This window comes from Lepidochelys kempii, chromosome 1, assembly GCF_965140285.1.
Source record: "Lepidochelys kempii isolate rLepKem1 chromosome 1, rLepKem1.hap1, whole genome shotgun sequence".
Lineage (NCBI taxonomy): Eukaryota > Metazoa > Chordata > Testudines > Cheloniidae > Lepidochelys > Lepidochelys kempii.
The window spans coordinates 179,855,817-179,872,395 of NC_136380.1; the positions used below are offsets into that span (position 1 = coordinate 179,855,817).

The 16,579-nt window shown below is 37.2% G+C and overlaps 1 protein-coding gene across 1 annotated transcript in view; it reads right to left on the reverse strand.

Moving 5' to 3' along the window:
- The window catches only part of ROBO1 (roundabout guidance receptor 1), a 440,486-nt gene that overhangs the window by 149,979 nt on the left and 273,928 nt on the right, over window positions 1-16,579 (reverse strand). Inside the window, exon 3 of the mRNA XM_078847927.1 lies at window positions 3,915-4,072. Coding sequence (XP_078704053.1) covers window positions 3,915-4,072 — 158 coding nt within the window. The remainder of the gene's footprint in view (window positions 1-3,914; window positions 4,073-16,579) is intronic.

Sequence of the window (16,579 nt, forward strand, 5' to 3'; positions counted from 1 at the left end):
CAGTGTTTCAGTAAGTTCTCAAGTTAATAAGCTTTATACACACACACATCCACCTATTTTACCCTTTGGCTTCCATGTGCCTGCAATTTCACTGTGTTTAAAAGTGGCAGGTAATCCCAATCTTCTAAAGTTTAATGGGCGAAATTTTAATGGGTGAAATGGAAGTTTGGCCATTGACTTCAGTGGATCCAGGACTTCACCCAACATGTGTGGAAGCACAAATATAAGATGCCAGGTAAGAAGCGGCCAATTAAACCTGACAAATGTGTGTTCAGATGTTGCTTTCAAACCTATTCCTTCGCCATTATTTTAGTCATCTTAATGGCTTCATCCTTTCTGACTCTGTTCTTGGATGAAATAATGCTACATAAGGAATTCTGGTTTATATGTACCTCACTAAATTAAGTTTTCCAAATCTTTTACTTCTCTCATTTAGCATGCTGTCCGTTCCTGGTCCCATTCTCCTTTGTCTCCAAAATAGCACGAAAAAAGAAAGAAAATATCCATTGTTACTGCAAAGCTGCTAAGACATATGACTGAATGTGTATTTATCCTTTTTGTCAAGACTCCTTTACAGCTGTATAGAAATGGGAATCTGAATTATAATGTAGTTTCAACCTCTTGCCTATATGAGAAAGATGCCATGTTATTAATAGTGCTGGTTAAGACAATGCCTGGTAAATATGATGTAAATTCATTCAGTGGAGTTTGCCATCTCAGCAACATTAATTTATACCTCTGAATACAAAATGAGCATTTCAGCACAAGGCAGTATCTAATCAAGTTTATTCCTAGACCTACATCAAATCCCGTTTCTTGTTTGTTTGTTTTTAGAAAAAGCAAACTGAAAATACAAAATGATTCTGTCAGGTGGAGTGATGGAAGAATGCTAGTTAAATAGGCACAGTATATAATCATCACAAAGCAAAAACAAACTTAGGTGCTATTCATCCACAACAAGCACAGATTTAAGATAATCAAATATACAGATGGTGTTGCCAATTAATGTATGTTTCCTTTGTTCTGGGTGTATCTTTGTTCTCACGGGTGGGTGAACTGCACTTCTAAAGTGCAACAAGAAAATGCACCACATTAAACAACACCGAAATTCCTACAACAGAATGAATGGTAGCAATAAACAATACACGCTTAGAATGCATTTCACAGAGATACCTAATATTGCTTTAATCTTCTGCTTACCTAAATTCAATAGACTGTACACTGCAAGGAAATGCAAACACACATTTTAAGTTAAGGGGATTTCTTTTGAAACAACTAATAAACATGGGGCTAGAGTCACAAAGAAACCTAGGTGTGCTGACAGTAAGTGTTGCCACACCTAACTTTCAGGTGCCTAGAAAATCACCGCAATTCACAAAGCCTTAGTTAGGTACCTAGACTCCCTATACAATGACTGGGGAGAGACAGGTGCCTTAGAATGGGATTCACTAAAGCAGGGGTTCTCAGAACAATTTTTTTGGTGGCCTCAGGGTGTGGCCACCAACCCTTGCTGGTGGCTGCTCTGAATTTTTTTCAAAACTGAGCTCCGCTGGCCTGGGCTGAAGCCCAGAGCTGGAGCCCAGAGCCTGAATCCCATTGAGTACACACACTGGCCCCATGTGACTGCAGAGGTGCTGCCCAGAGCCCCCAGGAGGCTGCGTGGTGCAGGCCTCTGATCTCCTGCTGGCGGTACCAGCAAACACCAAGGCATCCAGGAGCAACAGCTGGGCGCTGCAAGGAGGGTCTGCTGCTTTGCCCCACCCACATCTCCATCTCCACCCAGGAGGCTGTAGTGGCTGAAGAAAAAATACCCTGGTGGCTGCATGCAGCCACAGTGGCCACATTTGAGAAACGCTGCATTAAAGCCAGCATGCTAGGTGGCTTCTCACCTAAGCTAATCAATGGGAGGTGTCAAGGGCTCCTCCACCCCCAACCCCTCGCCATTTTGTGTAAGCTCATCTACAGGGTTTCATCTACAGTAGACAAAGCCTGAACGCACTTACCAGATTGGGACCGTAGACGAATCAGGCACAGGAATACCTATCTTCCCCCAGTTAGGTTTTCACTCTTGAGATTTAGGTGTCAGGAACCTGGCCTGGTGCAGCAATGCACAGGCTCAGAGGCAGAAACATAGGGAACTTTAAATGCAAACATTTTAGGGACCTACAGGATTTGGCTGCAGCTGACCGGGGGTGGGTTATGAATCCCAGTGGGGCCTGAGTCTGGGATTCAGGCACAAAGTGGCAGTTAGACATATAAGTCCTTTTGTGAATCTAGCCCAGGTTTCTATAAAGTATTTTTAATTTTATAGTTATGTGGTTGAAAAACATCCATCATCATAAACAGCTGTTTCATGGTTTGTATATCTATGGTACTAAATACAGAAGAAAAACAAAACAAACAATTTAGATCTCAAAAAGGAGCAGTCATTTTGAACCTTAGTTGCTGGGGTTTTGTGTGTTCATTTCCTACAGTAGTCATTCATTTCAGCAGGTGTTTAAGGTATAAACAGCATATCTCCATTTTTTTACATCAGCTTAACAGTAGTAATTCACACAATGCAGAGATGATCTTATAAGTACATTTTCAGATGTTGCTATTTCCAACCATACAGAGTGATGTCTTCGCAGCATATAAATGGTTTTTGAACTCTTTATGCATTAGTATTAGTAAAAGCCAGTTAGGCTCAATTGTTTATGGTTTTGCATGTCAAAATTAAAAGAATGATAGCTTTCTGATTTGCTTTTACCATACTCGAGAATAACCCATGCATTGCAAGCTTCAGCCTACACAGGCATATGAAAACACTTCTAATGAGAAGAGAGCTTACCTCTAGAAAGCAAAATAAGCTATTATCTCCCTAAAGAAATATGATTTTGTCCCAAAAGCCTTATTATACTTTCTAATCCATTCCATAACTCTGCTGTGGGAAGTATAGCAGAGACATTTCAAAGGAATTTAAAAAATGGTTCACCTACACTACTAATGGTTCACCTTTACAACTGAAGTATTACTTAGCTTGAAAGAAAACACTATGGAGCCTAGATACCAATAGTAATCAAAAGAGAGAAAGATTATGTGACAGTGGAAAATGTGATCAATTTTATTTTCACAAGCTACAGATTGCAACATAATTCTCAAGTGGAACTGGTCAGACATTTCCTTTAGAAGGATTTTTTTGACAAAAATATCTTTTTCTGAAAACTGAAATTTTCCACAGGAAAATTTGAGTTTTGTTGAAAATTTTCAATTTTCCACTGGGCAAATCAAAATGGCAGCTCCCTGGCTGTCCACCTGCAGAGACTGAAACTGATGCAAGTATCTAGGTGAGCTACCATGGTGAGGTCACTTAGACACCAGCCTCTCAGCTCTGGCAGCCTGAGTGGTACAGAACGCAGAGACTCAGCCTCCCAGCCTTCTCACAAGTCTGGCACCCACAGAAGCAGAGAGATGGGGAACTTAACTTCTCTGGCATCCAGACTAGAAGAGTCGTGTCAGTCTCACTTTGCAAGTTCCCTTCTCATGAAAAATATTCTGGTTTTGGCATTTAATCCCAGTTCAGAATGAAAATTGTTTGCAAAAATGCAACATTTTTCTTAGGAAGGGATTTTCATTCTCTGGCCAGCTCTCCTCTCAAGCAGGGGGATGAAGTGTGTTGCACATGATCATTCCAACAAATAGACATGCAAAGCCCACAGTTAGACAGGGTATGTCTGAAGTTAGACAGAATACATTTCCAGCTTTGTGCAAATGAGATGCAACATTTAGGAGAGGCAACAGAGGGGCAGGAGTGCAGAGGGGCTGAAGTACTGCAGCTCAGCACACTGAAAATGGGTAGATAAGTGTTGTTCACTGAGGAATTATGTGAATGGAAAGGGGATAAGTATTCTCAAATGTCAGGTTTTTACACTCACTGTAATTCGTTCATCTTTGTCATCCAGTGGGGACCCATCTTTTTTCCATGAAATAGTGGGTTCTGGATGACCTCTTGGGGGTTGGCATTCCATCACGGCAGGTTCACCCACGGCTACCATTACATCCGAAGGGTTCTGTCTGAAGTCATCTCGTAATACTGAAAGAGTAAAGACAAAAAAAGTCATTACTGACACATCAGTGCACACTAGACAGCAAAGGCCTTTGGCTTCTAATGGCCACTTTAACAAGTCATTGTTTTTGTTAGGGCTGTAAACAATTAAATCATGCAATGATTTAGGCTACCAAGGAGCTCTCCAGTGAATAATACTCTTCTTGAACTACGATAGATAGGTGTTAGGTCTAATCTAAACTTAAATATCTCCAATGATGTTTTTTTCTGCACTGGCAGCTCTCCCCATTACCTTAAGCCCTATCCATACTGGTGAATATCCATATTTGGTGAAGTCATTTTTAAAACTCATTCCAACTAACACAGTTTCAGCATACTTTCCAAAGTCAATGTTATGCAAAAGCACGTTAAAACCAAAGAACTCTGTGGCAGTGACAGTGGATTTGTTCCACTCTATTTGAAGTAATCTAGTGTCAACAGAGGACAGGACCTCAAGGCTATGTCTACAATGCGCCGCAGTTCAGAACATAGGTGTGTGAACAGTAGTGTGCACCAAAGTGCTGTGCTGTAACTTCTGTGTGTGGATGCTGTGGGTGCAAACTAAAAGATTCCTAGTTCGTGTTAATGTACAGTCCTCTTTAGTTTGTGATCAGAGTGTCCACACAGGGAAGTTACAATGCAGCACTTTAGCATGCCCTGCTATTCACACTCCCACAGTCTGAACTGTGGGCAGTGTAGACAAGCCTAAAGAAGGATCTGCAGAAATCCATGCACCAAAACCCATGAATCCCAGATATGTTGCCATTGGTTACCACCTAGGACTTAGGCTCTGTGACACCTTGAGTGACTTTACAGAGAGTATAGGATTAATTAATGCTACTTCATGCAGCATTTACTAATCATGTTTTATACTCTGGTGTTAGTGTGTGTATGGAGGAGAGAATTGAAGGGGAAGGCATTCTGGTTACATTGCTTTCTTGAGCACTCTCAGGCTTCACAGAGCTTTTAATGAGTGGACCATGATGACTATATCCAGTAGAGTGAGGGTAAATGGGAAGACAGATCACATAGCTGCTTTCCTCCTCTGCGTAGTATGCTCAGGGATGGAGAAGCAAAGAATGGCTAGTGTTTTTAGTTGGCTTTTCAGATTTGATTGACAGTTTGTTTAAAGGAGAAAACAATAAAATCTATTGGCTGAATCTGTTCTGTTGTCAAAGTCTTATCTAGTCTAGAAAGTGGATTTCCAAAGAGATATTACTACCGTGTTCGTCAGTCTGAACCAAGAAAGCATACTTGGCCTAAATCGATAGAACCCTTTCCCATAAGGTTCAGCTAAAACAGATATTTTCTCTTTGTGGACTTAGAAACAGTGTCACAATTTTTCTACATAAAAATTCACCCAGGTTACAGCTATCTGTTTTCAGGGGAAGAACAGGTCATTTTTATTTGTCCAAAATGGCAATTCAAGGATTGATATTCTAGAGCAGCTCGTTATCTCCTCTCCAACTCCCAACAACTTTTATGATGGTAAACCTTCAGTAAGTTCAGTTGCTTTTACTGCCACCTCTTCTCTTCTTTGCCCCTCATAACACCCTGATTATTTTTATTTGAATTTCCACCAATCAGAACTAGGTTATGGAAGCACCAAAATGTCTATTAGCATAGTGTAAAAGCTGAATGTGTATGATGGGTTGAATGTGGCAAGTAGGAGTTCGGAAGCTGTTTAGCATTCACTCTTAAAATCCTACAAAACCCAAAACCTTCTGTACACACTAGATGTGCAGTGTAATGGACTAGGGCTGGATATTGTTACTGCTGAAATCAATGAGAATTTTTGCCATTATTTTAATGGGAGGTGAATCTGGACCTCTGTCACTTTTCATTTTAGAACCTGCTTTTTTTTCCACCACTCCAAAGAAAGGACCATAAGGCAATAGAAACAAAAAGTTACACAATTTTTAAATTAAAACTAACTTATAGCCCTTATTAACAACAAGGTATGAAAATGCAGAAGAGTTAATTTGCTATACCAAAGTTCTATTACATAAGAACGGCCATACTGTGTCAGATCAAAAGGTCCATCTAGCCCAGTATCTTGTCTTCCGACAGTGGCCAACGCCAGGTGCCCCAGATGGAATGATCAGAACAGGTAACCATCAAATGATCCATCCCCTGTAGCCCATTCCTGAGCTTCTGGCAAACAGAGCCTAGGGGCACCATCCCTGCCCATCCTGGGTAATAGCTATTGATGGACCTATCCCCCATGAACTTACCTAGTTCTTTTTTGAACCCTGTTATAGTCTTGGCCTTGACAACAGCCTCTGGCAAAGAGATCCACAGGTTGACTGTGCATTGTGTGAAGAAATACTTCCTTTTGTTTGTTTTAAACTTGCTGCCTATTAAATACATTTGGTGACCCCTAGTTCTTGTGTTTTGAGAAGGAGTAAATAACACTTCTTTATTTACTTTCTCCACCGTAGTCATGATTGTATAGACCTCTATCATACCTTCCCCTTAGTCATCTCTTTTCCAAGATGAAAAATCCCAATCTTATTAATCTCTCCTCATACCCCTAATTTTTGTTGCCCTTTTCTGAATCTTTTCCAATTCCAATATATCTTTTCTGAGAGGTAATATAAGATCTGTACTAAGCATCTCAGTATGGAGGCTTTTTTTAGTTCCCAAAACTATATCACTAGTATAAAGTGAAGAGATAGTTAAACGTATGTGCTGTAAAATAAAAAAAAATCAAGTGAAATGATCTTGACAAACCTTAAGTGCTTCTCAAGTCTGGAGGAGCTCATAAATCTAAGATGAAAACCTATTACATAGCACCTTGGATGGCTTTTAGCACCTTTGAAGCAACAAAGAAGTCCAATACTTGCCTAATAAAAGCAAATTACTTGAGTAATTTTCTACATTTGTTAGGCTTAGATCAGCTTTACAAGTGCAGTACCTTCTCTGTAAACTGAAACCTTTTCACAAATTAACCAACACATAATAAAATACCTTAGGAGGACATCAAAGGTCCAGGCCATAGAAACATCAAAATATTTTTTTCCATTTGCTATGAATTATTTTGGCTCTAACATTACATAATGAAAAGCTAACAAAAAGTAATCCATTAAAGATTACTTCACAGATAGCAGTCATGTAATTATTTTTGCAGCTGTAAAGTAGATACATACTCCAGTTTTGCCTCAGGTCCTGGCAATCTTGCATAAAGTTATAAATTTAAAGACTTCATCTCTTGCTGAAAAAGCAATTTTTCTTCACTGTCCTTTACAGTCATGGCTCACTGTAAATTGAGAATACATTTCCTTTTGAAGATATATTAGCAGTATACTTTATAATCCAGTACAATATGTGCTTTCAGTTATCAAAGGGTCAAATTTCACCATGTGCATCTCAATTTCCAAGAATAAAATCATTTGGGAAAAAATGACTAAACTGAAACAGAGAGATAATTTTAATACATTAACATGTAAAATCTTTTTGAAGAAAAACACATGCCAGAATTTAAGAAACATTATTGGTGATTTTCATTCATATTGTACTTCAACATTTTGTTAAATACAACAAACAACGGCTGTAATCCTGTGCTCCTTGCACAGCAAGATAACTCCCTTTGACTTCACTGGACAGCATGAGGTTCTCTGAAGTTACTTGTTGAATTTAATCAGTGACAGGAACTGCTTTGACAAGTCTAGTCTCAAGACAAATCCAAAAATCTTGTATTTTGTAGTCAACAAAACAATTACACCTCCTGTATAGAATCTATCCTCTGGCATAACCAAAAGAAACATAATTAGGAAGCACTTGAGGGTAAATTTTTATTGACAGCCAACACAGTAAGTAGAGGCATAAAATATTTGTGTAGGTCCCAAAGACATCACCCATTATTTTCTTCTCAAGCTTTACTCCGATTACTAGAGCTGGACCAAAAAATCATTCCAAATCTTTTTTGGTGAAAAAGGTAGATTTGGCAACACTTTTGCAAATTCATGTCAGCTTCACTAAATTGTGTAAAAATTTTCAAAAAAATCAAAATGTTTCATTTTGACATTTTCCAAGCAAAATGTTTCCATTTTTCAGTTTCAAATGACTTAATTTTGAAATGTGCTTAAATTTTATTTTTAATAAAATCAAAACACTCACATTTGAAATGTAATGTAGTATTTTGGGTTAAATGAAACCTGAAAAACATTTAATTTGAAACAACATTTTTATTTTGTTTTTTAGTTCATTAGAAATTTTGAAAAATATTATTTTCCAGTCAACCTGAAATTAATATTTTTTTCTGATTTTTTGAAACTGCCAGCCAACCCCCCCCTCCCCCCCCAAAAAAATACTCACAGAGCTTTACTGGTTACACTAAGCAGGGGGGTGTGATATTAATAGCGAAAATGGTATGTAGGGTGTTCACACAATGAAATGAGTCTGAGATTGTTTTCTAGAGCGTAGATAGCCTCCTCCAAACAAATTAAACAATAGTCCAGTGGTTCCTAATTATAGTCCAAACTTCAAAACGACATTTGTCATCCCAGTGCTGGCCATTTGATTCAGACCTGAAGTGGCTAATACTCTACTCTCAAAGAACTAGAGGAAGCATCCTTTACTGGCGGGTTTAACTAATGTCCCATGGCATAGTAATGCTTCATCATCAAGTGGTCCATGCTGGGAAGCACCTCCCTTCATTTAAAGCCTGATTTGACTTGAATTTGACTCTTTTGGAGCTACCCATTACAACATTTGCAAACACATATTAAAGATGTGGGTGAATATATATATGTGTTGTGACCATTTAAGAAAGACTGTGACAAAGCCACATCAACAAATACCTGTGCGCTTGTAGCAATTCACTGTTACCTAGTTGAAGAAAAAAATAAAAAGAAACTACGATCAATTAGTTCAAAGAACAAATTGATAAGAACTTGCAGCATCACAGAAAACCACCAACTATAAACAACGGACATCATCCATGGTTTGGCAGGTGGACAATCTTCCCAACCTCATGCTTATTTTGCAAACATAGGATGCAGCCTTCTTAGGCCACTGGCCAATAAGTGGGCCCTTACATTGGAACTACTAATCAATAGGCCCTGTGTAAGGCAAAGGGCCATGATTGGTTCAGGATGCCCGGATCAACCAATATGTCCTCCCCCCCCCCCCCCGCCACCAAAGGGCAGACAGTGGTCGGAATAGATTACAAAGGAGATGGGAGGTGTGATCCCTCAGAAATGCTACTTGGTATGCAAGTCCTCTACTTATAGCAAAAATATCTCTTAACAATAACAACAAAAGAAAGGATCCTAATGACTTCATCTCTTTCAAGGTGGACACTATAAAAAAAGTTCCTTCTACTGTGGCAAAATCCACAATTTGATTTTAAATTATGAAAATATAAATCATAATCCATATTCCTGATTAATATGATTTTGCTTTCCTTGTAAAGTCATCATCCTATGTTCCTACAAAAATAGAAGTCTGCTTTGGATTATTTAAGAATCATTTGGCAATTTAACATGGAGAATTTCTCTTCACTAAAATAATTGGTCACTCCCTTACCAATGCTTTTGAAAAGAAACAGATCTCAGCTAACAAGCAGGTTTCCTCAGCTCAGACAAAAATGTGCTAAAAGAAGCTTCACTATGTCCAAACAATACAATTTAAAAAATCCATTACACTGCTTTGTGTCAACATGGCTTTTTTATAAAGCTTGTCGAAGTATGAATTTGATGTTTAAAGTCTTCATTGTTTTATTTTTTATTCTTGTAACATTGAAAACAATGCTTCATTTTACATTTTCTTCTGATAAAACTCTGGTATATATGTGTATTACCAAAAGTAGTTTCTTTTTGCCTCTTATGTGGAATGATAAAATACTACATGAAATAAAATGTCAGAAACAAGCATAATTTAATGGGAAAAAATACAGCAAGATTAAGAAAATCTATTTACTCTTAGAAGGTAAACATGTACAATGCTCAAGACTTTTAAACAGATAACTTCATTAAGAATGATTAATAATAATCAGGATTGAGAAATCCAATATCAATTATTTATCCTGAGTATTTTGAATCTGTTTTCAACTTTTGCACCAGAATCTTGCAATTTTCTCAAATGTATCAGTATCTAAAATCATTCAGGAACAATTTCTACAAACAGTTATTGGTTTGTAGGTTGTTTATGAGCAGTCCATTGTGAGTAGTCAATATGTGATCTATCTTTGTTTGTTTAAGGATTTGTCTTCACAGCTAAAAAAGCTGTTTTTCACCTTAGGTAATTAACGAGTCTTAGCTAACCTGAAGTAAAAAAACAGTGAAGATAAGGCACTTTAAGTTCTACTGGGAGTAACTTGCCAAGGTCAACCCCTGGCTAGGGTATAGGGCTGTTTACTTCACAGCAAAACTAAAGTGCCTGGTCTTCACTGTGTTTTTACCTCTGGATTGCTAATGGACATTAATTACTTTGAGGTGAAAAACTCAACTTTTTTACCAGCGAGGACATTCCCTTAGACACTCTCTAGGTTGGAGAGCAATCACCTCTCTCTTCCCCCATTTTCCTTTCTTAGGGGCCAGCAATGATCCCCACACTTACCTACCTACCTACTGAATGTTTTACTATGCTAATTTTCCAGCCTGCTGAACCCCAAAAGGTGTCATTTCTGACTGGGTTGAATACATCGTGACATCACTCTTGTCAGGTGCCGCAGCACTTCAAATCAGATGCTGCACCTATTGGTGCCTCCAGAGTTCAGGATCTCAGTTCAGCAAGGGTATTTAAACGCACACACAACTTTAACACAATTTTTCGATGGGGCTGCTCCCATGCTCTGAGCTAGACACGTTTAGGTTCCTTGGTGAATCTGGCTGAAAGTTGTTGTCTTGCATGTTATTGCATTGCATGTCACTACAAATAAGGTGCAATGCATCAAAGGAATTCCAAAGACTACCAGAGTTGTGAGATCCCCAGGTCACATGTTAGCACCTTTGAAACTCTGCGTATGTTGGCAAAGAGAAGTCTAGAGCATTTCACAATCCTAAATAGTAGTAACCTAAATTTAGTCACTTGTCCCCATTTTGACCAAAAGTTTGACATTTAAAAATCCAGGGAATATCATATTTTGAAACTAAACTACAAGGATAGTTCCCTTCAGTAACAGAGAATTAAAGGGAAAAAGAATTCCCTCAAAAACACAGGGAAATGAGAAGGGGTAAAGTTTTGAAACCTTTGAGCTGTTCAAGTGTATGGAAAAAAAATCTCATTCCAATTTTGCAAGAAATGACATACTGAAGTATGTAACAGTGGATTTTTTTTTCTCTTCACAGCAGTATAAATTGGGAGTGACTTCACTGAAATTAATTGTGTGACATGGTTGTTAACATGGAATGGAAGGAAAAGGTTTGATTAGTGATTCATTATTTTAAGACCATTATAAGGACCATTATGATTACCTAGTATGATCTCTTACATAACACATCATTTTACCTAGTGATTCTTCTTATGTCCAACACCTTGTCGTTGTACTAGACCATGCCTTTAGACAGAGTGTTGATTTAAAAAGCCCAAGTGAAGAAAAAAATACCACATCACGTAGTAATCTGTTCTAGTAGTTAATTATCCTCATTAAAAATGTGCATCTTATTTCCAGTTTGAAGTTTTCTGACCTCAACTTCCAGCAGTTGGAAGCAGGACTAGAGAGCACTCTACTATCGGATATCTGATAAAGGTGTGTCTTCCGGACCACTCGTCTTCTTTGAACCCTCTCCACACTTCAAAAAGGAGGTTGAAAAACTGGACACCTGAATTCCATCTGTGGCCTCACTAATATTACCTACAGAGGTAATATCACCCGTTATATACATCTAAGGATTGTGGTAGCCCTTTTTGCCACATCAATGCATTAGGAGCTCACACTGAGTTGGTTTGCAAAACCATTTCTCTCTCTGCAAGAGAATCTATTTTATTTGGTTATAGAATATCAATTTTTAAGCTATGTTCACAACATCAAACTTCAAGTTTTTTTAAAAACAAACATCTGACTGGTATTCAGACATATTAATTCTCTTAATATGAATTAGAAATATCATCATGCTGAATCTTTACTGCCAGCAGCAGGGTCACCACCAGATCACTGTATAAGCTTATGTTTTAGTTAAAGACTGTTCTTCGGGCTAATAAAGTCAAAGTTGAAACATACTGCAGCAGCAAAAGACATCATATCAGGTTTTTTCCAATTCTGCCACCACAGTGGCCAACCAACTCAGTTTAAACAGTTGGTTCATAAACACTTCACCCATGGTATCTCTATGGAAGAAATTCTAGGGTTAATGAATACAAGAAGAGTTTCAAATAGAGCTCTAATTTTCTTTCGAATTTGATGCTGAACGAACTTAGGAGCTGTCTTCTATAATTATATCCTTTTCCACTCCAGCCTTTCATATAACATGCAACATTTTATTTTTAAACTTTAAATTACACCTCATTAAAATTCTGGTAGAAATTATAATGTGCATATAGTAAGATCACTTATTTTCTTAAAATACAAGTAGTTTTTTAAGTCTTTACAGACCTAAGTGTTATGCTTCTATGTATTGTATTATTTCAGCTTTTATATATCATATAGTTTGGGGAAATGGTACAATAGCTTTAATTGCTACTCCCTTGAGAAATGTACCTACTCGCCAATTATTCAACAAAAGAATAAATTTTCTTCACAGTGCAGATGCTCAAGCAACAAGTTTGTGGTTTAGCATACAAAAGTACTTGCTCTAGTATAGGTCAATTAACCCTTTACTCAATCAAAATGGAATCCTTAGAGCTGTGGCGAAGTTTATTTAGCATAGAATGATATAAAAGCTCACAATGTTTTAGGGTCTGTTATTAGCAATGTATAATATGAACAAACACACACTAATTTTCTAGACAATCTGGCAGAACTACAGCATTTATAAATCAAAGCCAGATTTTTCAAACGGGCCTGGGTACCTCATTTTTGGGGTGACCAACTTGGAACAACTTAAAGGGATCTAGTTTTCTAAGGATGAGTGCTTATAAATTTATGAAAATCAGACTTCATTAAGGCGACTCAAAGTCAGGTGACTCAAATCAGGCACTCCAAAACTCAGACATCCAAAATCATTACCCTTAAGAATACAAACCATATTATGTATTGTTTATCAATCATCAGTACTGTTCATGGTTACCATAACTAGGCCATCATTTTCAATTAATAAATTATTTTTTTATTTTAAGCACAGGGTAAATAAACATGCTTAAGTAATGGCAAATCTTCCCAGTTATTAGAGGCTATGACAGCTGGCAAATTTGTCAGTTCCCAACAGAAGTAGAAAACAATACTAAAAATACTGTTAATGTTTAATATAGCATTATGATAAATGCACACTACTACTAATTTAAAATTGATTTGTACGTATTTGTGGGGAGGGCTGGAATATAAACTAACTATAGTATTACATGAAGAATGCCCTAAAGAAACAGGTGAGGAGGAGTTCATCACACCTACTAATTTAAAACATACCTTATCTATGCCACTGTAGAACAACCACCCTGAATACTCTGGGTATTCAGAGGGTAAATACTTTGAACCCCACTCTTAAAAAAAATACCCAGAGGACTTTTTGTAAGATTCTTGGGAGAAAGTTCCAGATGATGGGAGACAAAACACAATAGTACCTAGTCAACCAACAGGTCAGTCTGGTCTTAGATATTACTTGAACACTGAGGCTTTGAGTTTGTCCAGACAGATTTTTGGACAAATAAGATGGTTCTATCCCACTGTGTGGAAATCAAAATGTTTAAATCAATTAGATGATGAACTGGGAGCCAATTAAATGGCCATGCATGAGAAGTCATATAAGGAGCAGATATAGCCCCTGCAAGATGTATACCTGATGTGCTGAAAAAGACATATTGTAACAGTGGGAATCCTAATTAAACACCGAAGTATCTGTGATGCCTGGGGCAAGGGACTGCATACAGAGACAAATCCCTTAGGTCGATGACAAAAACAGAAAATAGATAAGGAGTACAGCTCTGATTATTAACTTGATTGACTGAATCTAAAATGCAATTCCTTCCAATACCGCCACATTCTACATGTTACGATCTAGCACAGGAAAGACTGCCCTTACTTTGGCTTAATATCTAGGGTTGCTATTTTCTTTCTTTTTGTAAAATTGGTAATTTAATTTATTTTACAAAGCTTCTTTTGGAATTCTTGTATTGTTTGTATCTTTTTATATTCAAAAGAGAACATTTTTCATTGTGACCATAAACAGACAAGTTGACAAGAAGGCCAATTTACACTTTTTTGGGAGGGTAAGGATTATGGTGGTTTAAATAGTGGAAAGTAAGTATTGACCCACAACAATGGGCCCCAAGCATAAACCAAGCATACTATATTCATTACTTTAATATAATGGGGAAAGTATATTTTCACTAGCATATTCAGGTAGCCAAAATACTTTTGCTCAAACTTTCCCCAGGTCATCTTTAGCCAGAGATCGAGCCTGAAATGTCAATCAAAAAGCGGAAGTTTCAGAAAGTCACATGAAATGACTGGTCTGAAACCACCCAACATGTCAATGGCAAAGCTAGGACTAGAATTCAGATGTTCTTGACATTTAGTACTACGGTCAGACGACACTTCTCAGAAATGTTGCTGAACTGTTACTTTCTCATTTTAAAAGTTTTGTCTATTACAGGGGACTAATAATCCCACTAGACTTTGGTTTCTCATCACAGCTGTGGACAATTTTAGCGGAAAATTAGTTCTATAGCAGACTTTTAGTTCACTTATAAACAGGAAAGTCCAATTGCATGGACACATTGTCATTCTAATAGTAGTATTATCTTGTTTTTTTGTCTTCTGAGTTCATAAAAATGTACATTAACAACAATTGGCCGAAGAAAAATCCTTCAGAGAAAACAACTAGACAAACTTGTGTCAAAGTCATTTATGTCAAATATGGCATGTACTTTTTCAACTTTTTATACCAAGTTTGAAAAAAAAGGATTTTGTCTAATTTCTTTTTCTTGCTGGTTTAGATAATAGTAAAAGATCTTCTAACCTACATATGTACACACTAAAGAGATGGGCAATCTATCAAACAATTACAGTACTTATACAGAAATCTTTCCATTTCATCCAAAACTCATATGGGACATTGCATGATGCTAAGTACACAGGGCTAGACAGAGTCTGCAGAGAAAATGGAAGATATGTCTTTATACAGGTTTCAGATAAGAGTGGAATATTTGTGCTAGAGAAAATAAAGCCCCCATGTAATGCAATTAACTGTTCTGCATTAGATTCCAAATGGTCCAGAAGAATGTTTGTTCCACTCAGTCATATTCTAAGGTATGAATCTTTGGTGTTTCTATGTAAAGAAATAATGCTCAGTCTGATTCATTTAATTTAGTATTGTCCAAAAATTGAAAAATATGTGAACAAACATCTTCATTATTTAAAACAGAAACCCTTAAATTTAAACCCAATCATCTTGAAAGGGGATTAATTTGAGGCATTACTACTTATAAGGATCAGTGTAGTATATTGCAACAAGCAGTGAAGTCACTAGCTGCAACAACAAGAAACTGTGCTATCATGCACTGGACATCACCAAACTCACCAAGTCTGAATTTAGAATTGTGACCCGCTCACATTTATATCCTTTGGCAAATGGTACAGGACAATAAAACCATGAGGAAAAGTTCTACTCCAGCTGGAATTTTATTCTGGCCTCCATTACTACTAAACATTCAGAGGCAACCCGCCAATCAATCAGTATGCTAGCATTTAATGTGCAACAAATGCTATTGAAGACAACTAAATAGGCAGCATTTTTATTAGCACAAGACTCCTTATTCTAAGCAGAGAGGAGCAGAATAAATTTTGGATTACGCTGTGTAGTAAAACAGCAGCGAGCAGTCCGATTCAGAATTAATAAAAGGAAACAAAGAGAAGTGCTCAGCATGAATACAAATATACATGCAGATAACCAGATTTCATTACTGAAGATTTTAATTTTGATTTAATACTTCTGTTTATATTATATTAGCTTCATTGTCTTCAAAGCTTGTATTGTCATTAGTATTTTAATAGATACAGAAAATTAAGTTGCATAACTTCAGTGTTATTGCTAAAGATAACATCTTTCATAACAATAACGAAAGAGGAGAAGGTGGTTGCATTGTTGTTCCACCAAATAATGCCATGAGTCACATTTGGCTGGCATAAATCTTATTGCCAATAATACAGCATGCTGTGTCTGCTGTCACCAGCAAGTTAAATAATTAATGAATGATATTAAGATTTGTTAAATCTCTTTAAAAAAAAAAAAAAAGGAAGCTCTAACCTATTCTGGACAGACTAAGATGACATAATGGAACTGGAAATGAAAGTAGGGTTGCCAGGTGTCTGGTTTTTGACTGCTGACTGGACACTAAAAGTCCGGTTACTGGAGTAACCGAAATCAGCCTCACGGCCGAGCGGGTGAAAGAGCAGCA